Raw genomic sequence first — 15,990 nt, 5'->3', positions numbered from 1 at the left:
AAGACACTACACCAAGTAAAATAAGCCAGTTACAAGATAAATACTGCATGGTTCCACCTACGTGAGTTATCTAAAGTAGTCAAACTCATAGAAACAGAAACAGAACGGTTGGTGGCTGCGAGGGTGGAGCAGGAGCAAACAGGGAGTTGCTCTTCAGGAGATACAGGGTCAGTTTTGTGAGATGAAAAAATTCTAGAGGTACATATGGTTAACACTACTGAACTGTACACTTGTAAATGGTTAAGACAGTAAACTTTATATTATGTCTTTTACTACAACAAAAAACACAACATTAAATAATATTTAAAAGAAAGATGTAAATGCATTTTTATAAATGTTGTATTAGAAGTTTTTGAATGTTTTGTATAGCAGACAGTTGTCTATAGGACTTTAGAAGACTTGCAAAGGTTACTGCACTTACACAACTAGTGACTCAAATTTTAAATCTTCATACCTCGTATGTTATCTTCAAACTGGACTGTAATAAAATTGGAGTAAAGCTGGGATGAACTTCCGCAGTGAGCCAAAGACGAAAGGTATCTTTAGGTTGAAGAGTATTCAATTCCTTGTTTTAAAAAACAAGAATAAAATTCTACTTAAATACACACACAAATTTCCATTTTATAAATAAATATACTATTAATAAGTAAGTATCTTAACTAAATCTTTCTGTGACATTCTGATATGTTTCTTAATGTTCTGATTATATTCCCTTTAAATTTTTATCTTGTCTGTTACTGCTGCTGCTGCTGCTAAGTCACTTCAGTCGTGTCTGCTCTGTGCGACCCCACAGACGGAAGCCCACCAGGCTCCGCTGTCCCTGGGATTCTCCAGGCAAGAACACTGGAGTGGGTTGCCATTTTCTTCTCCAGTGCATGAAAGTGAAAAGTGAAAGGGAAGTTGCTCAGTCATGTCCAACCCTTAGCGACCCCATGGACTACATACAGCCTACCAGGTTCCTCCATCCATGGGATTTTCCAGCCAAGAGTACTAGAGTGGGGAGCCATTGCCTTCTCCGTGTCTATTACTAGCTCAGTGTAACAGGTAAGAACTTGGATCTAGAACTGAGCGAACTAGATTGAAATCCAAATTCTGCCACTTACTTGCTGTGTGACTTTGGGGGATTCTTTGATTTACACTGTCTAAACAAGGATAATAACAGTACCTACCCTCATAGGATAGTGTAAAATACTTAAAGTAGTGCCCAACACAGAGTAAATACAAAATAAATATTAGTTGTGATCACTATGCCTGAACTACAAGCCATCTTCAGGCCTTCAAGTCCTTACTGCTTCCATTCACACTTCCACAAAGATACATAATGATATCAATTCCTTTCCAATACAATTTTTAGTATAACCTATTGCCTATAATACTCAAAATTCATCATTCAAATTCACTCAAATTCTTCGGCCCGAGCTGTATGCTTTAGTCACTTATTCAAATATTTGTCTCTCTGTCTTTATTCCTCAGATTGTTTCTGCCTGTTGGGTGAATTTAAAAATAACCTGTAATTTATATCCATACAATTCATCCAAACTTCCCAAAAGAATAGCAAAACATTTAAAGTAATTTTTTTTAACTTTTATAATATAATCATCCTATATATGTTGCAAAAACTTATGGAGCTCAATACAAGGAAACTGAACAACCCAATGAAAAAGTGGAAGAACTAAACAAACATTTCTCCAAAGAAAACATACAGATAGCCAACAAACACATGAAAAGATGCTCAATATCGCTCATTATTAGAGAAATTCAAATCAAAACCACAATGAGGTATCACCTCACATCACTTAGAATGGACATCATCAAAAAAATCTAAAAAATAAATACTGGAAAGGGTGTGGAAAAAAAGGCAATGCTTTTGCACTGCTGATGGGAATGTAAATTTATATAGTCACTATGAATTTTAAGGAATCTCCATCATATTTTTCTCCATAGGGAAAACTACCATATGACCTGGCAATTCCACTAGCGTGCATACACCCTGAGTAAACCATAACTGAAAAAGACACATCTACACCAATGTTCACTGAAGCACTATTTACACTCACTAGGACATGGAAGCAACCCAGATGCCCACTGGCAGATGAATGGATAAACAAGTTGTGGTACATATACACAATGGAATACTACTCAGCCATAAAAAAGGAATGCAACTGAGTCAGTTCCAGAGAGTTGGCTGAATCTAGAGCCTATTATACAGAGTGAAGAAAGAGAAAAACAAATTTTGTATATTAACACATATACACAGAATCTATAAAAATGGTACTGATGAACCTATTTGCAGGGCAGGAATAGAGATGCAGACATAGAGAAGAGACTTTGGACCTAGCAGGGGAAGGAGAGGGTGGGACAAACTGACAGAGTACCACTGTCATAGATACACTGCTGCTGCTGCTAAGTTGTTTCAGTCGTGTCCGACTCTGTGCAACACCAGAGAGGGCAGCCCACCAGGCTCCCCAATCCCTGGGATTCTCCAGGCAAGAACACTGGAGTGGATTGCCATTTCCTTCTCCAATGCATGAAACTGAAAAGTGAAAGTGAAGTCGCTCAGTCGTGTCCGACTCCTAGTGACCCCAAGGACTGCAGCCCACCAGGCTCCTCCTACCACTACCACTGTGTAAAACAGCCGGCTAGTGGGAAGCTGCTGCATACACAGGGAGCTCAATCTAGTGCTCTGTAACAATCAAGAGGGGTGGGATGGGTCACGGGTGTGGGGAGAGGTTCAGGGGGAGGGGACTTGTGTGGACTTGTGCCTGATTCATGTTGTTGTATGGCAGAAGCCAACAACAATATTGTAAAACAATAACCTCTCCAATTAAAAATAAATGAAAAACAAAACAAAACCAGAAACAAACTCACAGACAAAGAATCAGACCTGTGGTTGCCAAGGGGGAAGGGAGAAAGAGAGAGACAGATGGGGACTTTGGGGCCAGTGAATACAAACTACTGTATTTAGAATGGATAAATAACAAGGGCCTACCATATAGCACAGGGAACTGTATCTAATCTCCCGGGATAAACCATAATGGAATGTATGCATGTACAACTGACTCACTCTGCTGTACAGCAGAAATTAACACATGTGGATAAAAACCAATGCAATACTGTAAAGCAATTATCCTTCAATTAAAAATAAAGTTTTAAAAATAAATTAGCACCACATTGTAAATCAACTATACTCCAGTTTTTTTACTTGTCTGCAGAATAAAAAAAGTTCCAATTAAGATTTGCTTCCAAAATTACAACTGCAATTGTATTTTACATAGATTAATAGCTATCAATCTATTATTTGGAACAGAAAGCAGGACTCAAGTATTCACAAGTCTTCCTTATATCTTTTAAAACATATATCATTCATCACACATGAATTCTATATTTTATACATTAGTGTTCCAGAAACCAGTAGGAATTGCTTGAATATTTATATATACCTCCCTTTGACTATAAATAATGAGTCATCACGGTCTATCACTTCATTCACTCAATCATTAACTCATTCATCAAAGATTTATTTAATCTACCTATTTACCTATTTTATCAAAATACACATTTTACATAATTTAGGTAGCTTTTAACTACCTATTTTATATAGTTGCCCATTTATTTTCAACACATTATACAAATTTTCAACATTATAACTAGGCTACAGCCTCCCACTCTGTTCTGCTTGGCTCTATTCCTCCTGCCAGATTAATTGATCAATTAATTAATTATTAACTCCCCTGCTAACAAGCTCCTTTGATTCTGTGTTCTAGGACAAAAATTCTAAACACTTGTGCCGTATTTCCAGGGTATTCCATAACCTCGCCCCTTCCTAGCCATCTAACTCTATTGCCCCACAGCACTCTGCTTGGCCTTTCAGTACAGTTAAGGACATCTCCATTCTTTATACTAGGAAGCCACACTCCTGCTGTTATGTTTCTACTTGTGCTGCTAGAATCAACCACAAACTTTCTCCCCCTACATTCAGCTAAATCCCATATGGCCATCAAGAAACATCTTGTCTTAGGAGTCATCTCTAACTACCCAAGACCATATTCATCTTTCTTTAAAAAGTCCTAGACTTAATTCCAGGTTTACATTTAAAAGCAATCCATCAATTTGTTCTGTCTTAAGGTTATTTTCATGCTGGGGCCATTTTAGTTAAATAAAATGAACTGCTTAGTTAAATAAAATGTTTATTTAGTTACATAAATATTAAAAATTAATATCAAAAAATAATATTAAATAAATATTTAGTTAAATAAAATGCAAACTGCTTCAGTTTACACCCCAGCTTCCTCAGCAGCAAGGAAGTTCTGCAGTTCCCTCTTACTCTTCTATATCTTTTCTCCCTATACAGACACAACAAAACAAAAGCATGAAGAGAATTTAATATTAAAAACAGTCTTCTCCAGTTCTTTAAAGCATTTCCCTAATTTTCATCTGAAAGATTTCTCTAAGCCCCCCTTCAGTCCTGATTAATTTTTTGACTCTCCCTAAATGCCTTTTAAAAAGGAGACTTTTATAGATTTCTTACTAAAAAATCCATTTTGGTTTGTACAAATGTACATATATTAAAGAAAATATAGATTTTAAATGATTCCCCATCAAATACTACTTCTTCAAAAACATCATAAATAATGCACAACATATCTTAATCCTGTTGTTCCTTGGAGACTACTGAATTTAGTACGTGAGATATTATCTGTGCCACATTGATCTGAATCTACCTTTTCCAGAACTGGCAGCCAAGATACCACAAGATGTAAGTTCTTCAAACAGAGCCAGTCTCCACTGCGGGCACATTCTTTCAGCATTTGAACCGCTAAATCAGCTTGACCTTGACCCATGGCAATCTGCAAAACAAAAACAAATTAAAAAACTAAAAAAAAAATTCTGATAACATGTTGTCACATAAGACTTTCAATTATCCTGCCATACCTACTGAACTAACTCAAGTACTGTAATAAGGCTTCTAAATTTTTACTAAGAAATATCGGACTCTGTTGCTGTTTACAATTGTCTTGCTTTTGTCCTTACATCAATGGCAGATTTATAATATTCTTCTGTTTAGTAGAGCTATTATCATTACAAGTTTTCAAGTTACAGAATAAAGAATTATTCAACAGTGTTTTTGTTCCTCATCTCACTATTTCCTGCACTTCTTTCTCTGAAACATGGGCCTTTAAAAATAAATAATTTTTTATGACTGTTCTTGAACTGCTTGAGGGATTAAACATTAACAATACCACTTCTTTGAATTTATTTTCTCTTTTAAAAAACTTTCTCTAACGTTGCATATATTTGGCTCTCAAGCTACTTGGTCTATTGAACTGTGTAATTTTCCAAGCCCTTCATCATCTAGAAAATCCTAATATGTTGTTGAGTCTCAAGACTCTACACTTCACCCTCTGTTTTTCTATTCATTTTTAGAGAGAGGAGGCAAAAAGAGGGGGGAGAGAGAGAACATGAGAGGGAGCGGGGAGAAAAAGAGGAGAGGGGAGAGGAAGGGGAAAGGCGAACCTGATCTCACTGGACTTCCACTCCAGCACTTCTGATCCCTATCATCTATCTGCACATAGTATACTGACGCAGTATGACAGGTCACGTTATAAAACAGAAACTTCCAAGCAGAAGCCAAAGACCCCAGAAAATGGCTTCAGTGTGTAAGACGTCTGTATCTGAATGGTCAGGTGACCACCTGGCGGCTCAGGCAGTAAAGAACCTGCCTGCAGTGCACGAGGCCCGGGTTCATCCCTGGGTCAGGAAGGCCCCTGGAGGAGGAAAGGGCAACCCACGCCAGCATCCTTGCCTGGAAAATCCATGGACAGAGGGGCCTGGCTCCTCCAGCGCAAGGGGTCACAGAGGTGGACACGACTGAGCGACTAGCACTAAGTCTAAGATTCTATAAAAAGTTTTAGTCAAGAATCTAAATGGTTACACGTTTAAACTCCTTGATATGTTTTTTTACGGATAATTTATGTAATATTTATGTATCAGTACAGCTGTGTCTGTCTTTGTATATATGACATATATACCTGTATTGAGAGCCCTAGCTCAAATATTTTATTGAGTACGTCGTCAAAACACTTTGAAGAGAATTGTTACAGATTACTTCAAACCACAGTGATTTCTCTTTTCATAAAGAATACAAGACAGCCTTTCATTGTTTCTTAGATGACTTTCTTAAGTATTGATTTTGTTTCTCAATTAGACTATAAAGTCTTAGTGGGAACCATGTGTCTTAAGCGGGTAACAAACCATGTAATAAATACTAATATATATTTCTTTTTAATTTTCAAGATCTAACCCAGAACTAAGCAAATAGAAGGGATAAAACAAACACTGGTTGAAATATTTAGAGGCACATATTAGTTTGCCATTATTAAAATACAAAAATCCCCAAATGGAAGGCATGTACAAGAAAATCAGAGGGAAAAAAAAAAATGTTGCTGAACTGAAATGGTAGCTAAAAACAGGAACTCGAAATTTTCTATAAGGCATAAACTGTGTGAGAACAGCTTAAAGGTTCATGACATCTTAGAAGAAAAAACATTTACTATAAGAAAAAACATTTAAAAAGCACAACAGGAAACTGTCAGGAAGATGGTTAACCCCCATACATAAAAAGGGGGTTATGTAACCCCCTTACATAAAAAAGTAAGACACATCAGAGTTTCTTGAAATAAAAATTGTTTTTTACATTAACAATATATTATTATTCTTAGCATATATATTCAGCATAAGAACAAAACTTTTAAAGTAACAGATTTATGAATATCTATATCTGTATTTAAAGGTTTTACAGTATTGAAAAATTGTGCAACACAAAACTCTAGAAATTTACATAGTTAAACTTACAGTGAGTGTAAGTGCCAAACTCAGAGCTAAGAGATACAGCCTGTAGAACAGAGCTCCCTTTCCCCAAGACATCTCACTGACAACTCAATGCTGTCCTGATGTATGAATACACTATAACCAGGATTGAAGGAAACTCCCTAGAGTTAGTGCAACGCCTAAGTGAAACTAAGCCAAACTCTCTGCTATTTTGCTATTTTCTACTTAACATTTCTCATAACATTCTCTCTTTTCAATTTTTGGTTTCTTTTAAAGTAGTTTGCTTTGTTAATCATTATTAATTATTTTCCCAATGAAAAAGATTTATATTTTGATGTCAAAAATTGAGGGTAAATTAATACACTTTAAAATGTGTATGCAAACTGAACTGAAAAAAGGTGCTAATCTGAATAAACTAAAACTCAGAAATTTAGCTCAGGACAAAAAGACATTATATTAGGCAAGTTTATTATCTTATCGGACTTGTGGAGTTCAGAATCCCACTAATCTATTGCTCTAAGGTGATACTACAGGGCTGTTCTTTCTAGGGGCTGTAGAAGAGACTCCTGTTATCTTTTCTACCTTCTACACTGCTTTGCTTGTGGCCCCTTCTACGTCTTCAAAGCCAGCAGCATAGCAGCTCCTTACCTCTTTGACCTATGCCTCATCACATCTGCCTCTTCCACCTTCATTCTGCCTCTTCTACCTCCTTCTTAAAAGCACCTTTATGATTATATTAGGCTCAACCGAATAATCTCAGATAACCTCTCCATCTCAAAATGCTTAACTTAATTATATTTGCAAAGTTCTTTCTTCCATGTAAAGTAACAAATTCATGGGTTCTGAAGATCAGAATGTGGACAGTTTTCAGGGACATTAGTTGCCCTACCATATAAACAAAAAACTGTTTTACTAATACAGTCAAGTATTCCAGTATTCTTGTCTGGAAAATTCCATGGACAGAGGAGCCTGGCAGGCTACAGTCCATGGGGTTTGTAGCCACAAAGAGGAGGACACAACTGATCCACTGAAAGCACACACAAAGACACACACACACACACACACACACACACACACACACACACACAGCAGGAAGATCAATAGCTGAAACAGAAACAGCAGAGTAATGTGCACTGACCTGGTGATAACACTCCCCACTTCTCTCAGCATTTGCAAGCTCTTGGAGTTCCTGAGAAGGATCAGCACCCGGGGAAATGATTATCAAGATGGGTTCAATTTCTAGCGTCTCTTTGTACAAACGTTTGAGATTTAGAGGAGGTGGGGACAGCTCTTTTAGTCCTAAAAGATATATTAAATGCATTAAAAAAAAAAAAGCACTGTGAACCACAAGAAGTCTATTAAGACTAATTACATTAAACAGAATAACTAGGTGAACTACAATCCCATACATATTAAAGTTTTTTTACTCTAAAATCATTCACGGACTAGTAAGAACATTTACTGAATGCTTAAAGTGTCAGGCATTTATCTCAATGCTCAATATCTATGATATCATCTAATCCTAATAACAACGCTGCTGCTGCTGCTAAGTCAATTCAGTCATGGCCAACTCTGTGCGACCCCACAGACAGTAGCCCACCAGGCTCCCCCGTCCCTGGGATTCTCCAGGCAAGAACACTGGAGTGGGTTGCCATTTCCTTCTCCAATGCATGAAAGTAAAAAGTTGAAAGCAAAGTCGCTCAGTCGTGTCCGACCCTTAGAGACCCCATGGACAGCAGCCCACCAAGCTCCTCCATCCATGGGATTTTCCAGGCAAGAGTACTTAGAGTGGGGTGCCATTGCCCTCTCCAAATAACGATGCTAAGGAGTAGGAACTCTAATTACCACATTCAACAGATGAAGAAGCACACAATCAGCATTGTGTTAATATATAATTCTCTCCCTATAAGAGAAGACTGAACCCAACAATCTTTCCATACAGGTTTTCATTCATTTATATGATAACTGAGTGCCTACTCTGTGCCACAGATTTGGGGAATCAGATTTCCACAAGATCTGGTAAACAATATCACCGTCATGATAAAGGATAAAAAAAATTATTATGTCCATGCATTAAGAGGGAAGAAAAAGTTGCTTAGTCTGGAGACAGAAACATATAGATTTCAGTTTATGCTCATTAGCTAAGAGACGCTATGCAAATCACTAAAATGTATTATGCCTTGATTTCCTCAATTGTAAAACAGGGATATAACAATTCATAGGTCATTTGGAGGTAAAATACGATACAAAATAAAAACAGATCACATTTATTCATCATCTACTCTATACTAAGCATACTCAAGGAAACTGAATGCCTTCCCAAAGACCACCCAGTTGCTAACTAACTGTATTCAAGATAATTCATCTGTTCTTTTTTCTATTCTGAAGCTCTTCAAAAAATATAAAGTCCCATACACATACGATTTCTGCTAAAATTTTAACGTTTCCATTACTGTATTTAGTAAAAACCAAGCTAAAGATGACCAACTTTAAATAAAAATAAAAAATATACATGTCTGAACTGAGCTAAAAAGACTATGACACAGAGTTTAAAAACACAGGATTAGAATGTAACAGAATGAGTACAGAGAAAGGAAGGCTTCCTTGTGCCTTCTACTATAGAAAGGAATAGATAATATTGCACCTCAGAAATCCTAAATAGAGCAAGAAGAGATATTCTTAAGGACTTCTGTAATGATCACTTTAAAATACGAATTTGATGCCACAAAAATGGGCTAAAACAGGCATTTCTAGATGACCATCTTGAAAAAACAAATTTCACACCTGAACTACTCCCCTCTAGTCTTCACAACAGCAACCAATAATATTAAGAAAGGATTCTCAAAGGCATAAATATTCCTAATACTAGGTGAAATTTACCCTAAAAATGGGTCAATTACTTCTAGAGGTATATTTTATGAATTTTGCTTTTAACTAAACTTAAATTGCTAACACTCATACTTCCTAACAGAAAAGAATTCCTATACTTGTAGCAATGTAATAAGCATTTTTATCTATTCAAATATTCCTTTACTTATTCATAAACTCTCATTAGCACTCTAGGCCAACCAAGTGTATCGTGATATGATAAAATGCATCAAAAGTCTTTAAAATGCACACTGACTTTGACTCAGAAATTTAAGTTACACTTAAGTTACAAAATTATTCAGAATATGAATGTAGACATATGCAAAAGAATTTTCATTTTAGCTGTTAATTTTAGTTTTAAAACCTGGGAGCAATAAATTATTTAAAAAAAAACAGTAGTGTTATACCACAGAGTGATATAACAGAAGTTACAAAAATGGTGAAGTAAAAGAAAATTTACTTAAAGACAAATTAGCACTGTTTGAAGAGAGCATCCTAGGATGCTCTCAATCCATTTCAAGTTGCTTTCTGCAACTTCCTTGATGGTACAGTGGATAAGAATCCACCTGCCAGTGCAGGGGAAAGGGGTTCAATACATGGTTTGGGAAGATAACACACGCCTCAGGGCAACTAAGCCCATACACCACAACTACTGAAGCCCGTGGGCCTGGAGCCAGAGCTCCGCAACAAAACCACGCACCGCGATGAAGAGCGGTCCCCACTCACTGCAACTAGAGAAAGCCCTCACACAGCAGTGAGGACCCAACGCAGCCAAAATGAATGAATTCAGTCAGTTCAGTTCAGTCGCTCAGCCGTGTCCAACTCTTTGCAACCCCATGAACCACAGAGTGCCAGGCTTCCGTGTCCATCACCAACTCCTGGAGTTTACTGAAACTCACGTCCATTCAGTCGGTAATGCCATTCAACCATCTCATCCTCTGCCATCTCCTTCTGCTCCCGCCTTCAGTCTTTCCCAGTATCAGGGTCTTTTCCAATCAGTCAGTTCTTTGCATCAGGTGGCCAAAGTATTGGAGTTTCAGCTTCAGCATCAGTCCTTCCATTGAATATTCAGGACTGATTTCCTTAAGGATGGACTGGTTGGATCTCCTTGCAGTCCAAGGGACTCTCAAGAGTCTTCTCCAACACCACAGTTTAAAAGCATCAATTCCTCAGTGCTCAGCTTTCTTTATAGTCCCAACTCTCACATCCATACATGACTACTGGAAAAACCACAGCTTTGACTAGATGGACCTTTGTTGGCAAAGTAATGTCTCTGCTTTTTAATATGCTGTCTAGGTTGGTCATGGCTTTTTTTTCCAAGGAGCAAGAGTCTTTTTTAATTTCATGGCTGCAGTCACCATTTGCAGTTTTTTGGAGTCCAAGAAAACATGGTCCCTCACTGTTTCCATTATTTCTCCATCTACTTGCCATGAAGCCATAGGACCAGATGCCATGATCTCCATCTTTTGAATGCTGACTTTTAAGTCAGCTTTTTCAGTCTCCTCTTTCACTTTCTTCAAGAGTCTCTTCAGTTCTTCTTCACTTTCTGCCATAAGGGTGCTGTCATCTGCATATGTGAGGTTACTGATATTTCTCCCAGCAATCTTGATTCCAGCTTGTGCTTCTTCCAGCCCAGCATTTCACATGATGTACTCTGCATATAAGTTCAACAAGCAGAGTAACAGTATACAGCCTTGATGTACTCCTTCACCAATTTGGTATCAGTCCATTGTTCCATGTCCGGTTCTAACTGTTGCTTCTTGACTTGCATACAGATTTCTCAGGAGGTAGGTAAAGTGGTCTGTATCCCTATCTCTTAAAGAATTTTCCACAGTTTGCTGTGATCCACACAGTCAAAGGCTTTAGCATAGTCAATAAAGCAAAAGTAGATGTTTGGATTTATCTTGCTTTTTCTATACCAATGGATGTTGGCAATCTGATCTCTGGGTCCTGTGCCTTTTCTAAATCCAGCTTGAATATCTGGAAGTTCTCGGTTCACATACTGTTGAAGCCTGACTTGAAGAATTTTGAGCATTACTTTACTAGCGTGTGAGATGAGTGCAACTGTGCGGTAGTTAGAACATTCTTTGCCATTGCCTTTCTTTGGGGTTGGAATGAAAACTGACGTTTTCCAGTCCTGGGGCCACTGCGGAGTTTTCCAAATTTGCTGGCATATTGAGTGCAGCACTTTCACAGCATCATCTTCCAGGATTTGAAATAGCTCAGCTGGAATTCCATCACCTCCACTACCTTTGTTCATAGTGATGCTTCCTAAGGCCCACTTGACTTTGCATACCAGGATGTCTGGCTTTAGGTGACTGATCAGACCATTGTGGTTATCTGGGTCATCAAGATCTTTTTTGGATAGTTCTTCTGTTTATTCTTGCCACCTCTCCTTAATATCTTCTGCTTCTGTTAGGGCCATACGGTTTTTGTCCTTTATTGTGCCCATCTTTGCATGAAAAGTTCCTTTGGTATGTCTAATTTTCTTGAAGTGATCTCTGGTCTTTCTCATTCTGTTGTCTTCCTCTATTTCTTAGCACTGATCATTGAGGAAGGCTTTCTTCTCTCTCCTTGCTGTTCTTTGGAACTCTGCATCCAGATGGGTAATTTACTGCAGTTTCTAAATCAGCATTTGCTGCTGTACTCTGCACATTTGTGTTCTAAGGTTAGCCTCTTTACTTAAAGTTCATTAACCGTTCTCTGCTAGCTTCACACTGTTCTCCTGCATCATCCTCATCTCTCTCGGCCTTCACGGAATTGAAGAGAGTTAGGGTGTCTCTTCAGATTGTTGCTGTTTAGTCACCAAGTTGTGTGGGACTCACTGTGACCCCACGGACTACAGTCAGCCAGGCTGTCCCTGGGATTTCCCAGACAGGAATACTGGAGTGGGCTGCATTTCCTTCCCGACCCAGAGACTGAACTCAAGTCTCCTGCACTGGCAGATGGGTACTTGACTCATGAGCCACCAGAGAAGCCCTCTCCTGTTTAGGTTTCAGTTTAAGAGAATGTTGTGGCTGATCTGGTCTATAAAGACCTTTAAAACTCCCTCCATATCAGTAATAAGACTGTCTCACTTTCTTATCAACCACGTGTCCACTGGAGTAGCACTTTTTAAAAACCTCTTCCTTGGTATTGGGGTATCGCTGACTAGCCGTACTGTGACAATTTCCAGTGAACAGTGAAGGGACTCAGTCACACACACACACATCATTCGCCCCCAAGCCCCTACGCCATCCAGTCTGCCACGTGACAGTGGGCAGAGCTGCACGTGCTGTACAGTATGTCTCTGCTGGTGACTCATCTTATACACAGCATCTGCACATGGCAACACCAAAGTCCCTAATTAGCCATTCCTCCGGCAACCATGAGTTCGTTCTCCAAGTCTGTGAGTTGGAGGAGCACTTTTAATTTCCTTCAAGACCTGTTCCTCTGTAATCACAACTTGGCTAACCATTTGGCACAAGAAACCTAGCTTTCAGCCTGTCTCAGCTTTGGACATGACTTCCTCACTAAGCTTAAGGAGAGACGTGTGACCCTTTGCCTTGAGGCCGTTTTAGTGTTATTAACTGAACTAATTTAAATTTGTTGTCTCGGGGAACAGGGAGGCCAGAGGAGAGGGGGAAAACCAGGAGAGAGCCGGGCATCAGAGCAGTCAGAACACACGACAGTTATCACTTAAGTTCAACGGCTCGTGTGAGAGTTATTTGGCACCTCAAAAATAATTATAAGACTAACAGCAAAAAATCACTGACCACAGATTACTATACCAAAGAATAATGAAGCTTGAAATATTGTGAGAGTTACTAAAATGTAACACAGAGACACAAGTGGAACAAATGTTGTTTGAAAAATGGTGCCAAAAAACTTGCTTGACACAAGACTGCCACAACCTTCAACTTGTAAAAACTATAGTATTTGCATGCATGCACGCTCAGTGGCTTCAGTTGTGTCTGACTCTTTGTGACCCTATGGACTGTAGCCCACCAGGCTCCAGGGAAGAATACTGGAGTGGGCTGCCGCACCCTCCTTCAGGGGATTTTCCCTACCCAGGGATTGAACCCAAGTTTCTGACATCTCCCGCACTGGCAGGTGGGTTCTTTAACAGTAGCACCATCTGGGAAGCCCAAGTGCAATAGAACAAGGTATGCCTGTAGGGGGCTTCCCAGGTGGCACTAGGCGTAAAGAATTTGCCTGCCAATACAGGTAGACATAAGAGACAAGAGTTCAAACCCTGGGTCAGGAAGATCCTCTGCAGGCAGGCATGGCAACCCACGCCAGGTTTCTTGCCTGGAGAATCCTATGGACAGAGGAGCCTAGTGGGCTACAGTCCACAGGGTGGCAGAGAGTCAAACACAACCGAAGTGACAGAGCACGCATGTACGCATGCCCGTACTGACTGAAATATGTGTTTTATTTGGAAAATACATGAAATATAGAAATTATCTTTAAAAAGTGAAAATAGTTCTCATTATCATTTCTTTCTTTAACAAATACAACTTTAAACTCCATAAGGCAGGAATTGTATCTGTTTTTCTCACCATTTGGAATCCAGAGCCAAGTATAAATGCAATTATTATTTCTAATGTTAAAGATAAATATATGTGCATTAATTTATTTTATACAATGAATTGTCAAAAAACTGGAACATTTAAAATTAGACGAAAAACTCATGAGAAATATTTTACCATTTAAGATAACACAGGTGACACTCTTATTACTGGGAATTGCATGTTAGCCACTCCACCCAATAAAACTCCAATGAAAACCACATGGCATTTCATATGAACTTAGTTTTATTAATTGGGTTTTAATAACCCAATTAATTTTGACTCATGATAGCATTTGAACTGTCAGTGTCAATCATTCAAAACTATTCAGTAATGGTAAAGAGCCAAAAATGTTCATTGCATTGTGAATTTTCATAGTTTAGAACTAGCTGTAAATCATTGGGATCTTATATTTTGACCTTGACAGTTAAAATATACAAATTCTTCCAAAAGAAAAAAGGAACTAAAAGTAAGTCAAAGAAATCACTTTAACCTTCATTGTATTTTATTTACTGAGATAAAATATTAAGATATTAAAAAAGAAATTACTCCTGTAATTTTCAGGTACAGGTAAAGAAAGAGTAAAGTAAGTAAAGAGTAAAGAAAGCAGCAAGTTAATATCAAACTATTATAAGTAGTAAGTATAACTGATTCACTCTTTCTCATTCATCTCATTCTCCCTAAAAGACAAAAAAATTACTCTTCCTTTAATAGAGAGAAAAGACAACTAAAAAATGTAACATAAATATCAATAAAAAGAAGGAAAATCATCAACCACTATCTAGCCTAATACACATCAACCAATTAAATAGGAAGACAATCTTTAGAAATGGAATAATACTCAAGCCAGGAAACAAACAAAAAATGTCATACATTTTGTGGCAGTAAAATTCCAAAAATATTCAGGATTCTACCCTCAGTTGTTCAAACACTAACCTAGGTACTCCTGTCAAAGGATTTTGCAGATGTAACTAAGGTTATGGATCTTAAAATAAGATTATCCTGGATTAGCCAAGGGTGCCAATTTAATCATTTAAGCCTTGGAAAGCAGAAAACTTTCTCCAGCTTAAAGTCAAAGAGATGCAGCCTGAAGGAGGGGCAGGAAGCTGAGGGAGAGGGGCAGTCAGAGAGGTGAAGCTGAGAAGAAATCAGTCTCCACTGCTGGCTATGAAGAAGGAAGGAGGGGCACAAAGTGAATCAAAGAACGCAAGAAGCTTCTAAAAACTGAGACAGGTTTCTACAACCTCCAAACAACAGAAAGAACCTTGGCTCTCCAACTGCATGGGGCAAATTCAGCTGAATGAGTTAGGAAATGGATTCTTCCCAGAAGTTCTCAGTAAGAGTCCAAGTGACCAATACCTGGATTTAACCCTGTGTGACTTGGATCAGAGAAACCAGGAGCGCCTACCAGACTTCTGACCTATACAGTTAGGAGATAACAAATGGGGGTTGCTCTAAGCTGCTAATTTGTGGCAATTTATTACCATAGCAATAGAAATGAACAAACATTTCCTAATGCCAGTGAATAAGAGAAGTAGACAAGTGTAAAATAAGGAAAAGTTTCAAGGCCCAAAAAGGCTTTTTGATGAAGAAACTTTTACATCATCTGTGAACATATCTCTTTAATACCTCAATACAGACAGCATAATATTGTAATCAGAATAGTTATTAAATCAGAATTACAGAAGTTAGAATATCTGCATCTGGCAACTGCTATTTTTAAAAAGTAATGCAGTAGATTGTG

The 15,990-nt window shown here is 38.2% G+C and overlaps 1 protein-coding gene across 4 annotated transcripts in view; it reads right to left on the bottom strand.

Annotated features, from left to right (window-relative positions):
- The window catches only part of DYNC2H1 (dynein cytoplasmic 2 heavy chain 1), a 393,951-nt gene that overhangs the window by 162,701 nt on the left and 215,260 nt on the right, over positions 1 to 15,990 (bottom strand). For all 4 annotated transcript variants that reach the window (XM_027563956.1, XM_027563957.1, XM_027563958.1 and 1 more), the window contains 3 exons: positions 7,967 to 8,127; positions 4,722 to 4,847; positions 455 to 565 (listed from right to left, as the gene is read on the bottom strand). In XM_027563956.1, the coding sequence (XP_027419757.1) occupies positions 455 to 565; positions 4,722 to 4,847; positions 7,967 to 8,127 (398 nt within the window). The remainder of the gene's footprint in view (positions 1 to 454; positions 566 to 4,721; positions 4,848 to 7,966; positions 8,128 to 15,990) is intronic.

This window comes from Bos indicus x Bos taurus, chromosome 15 (genome assembly GCF_003369695.1).
Source record: "Bos indicus x Bos taurus breed Angus x Brahman F1 hybrid chromosome 15, Bos_hybrid_MaternalHap_v2.0, whole genome shotgun sequence".
Lineage (NCBI taxonomy): Eukaryota > Metazoa > Chordata > Mammalia > Artiodactyla > Bovidae > Bos > Bos indicus x Bos taurus.
Note: the sequence above shows the minus strand (reverse complement) of the source record. Positions and strands in the feature narration are given on the sequence as shown.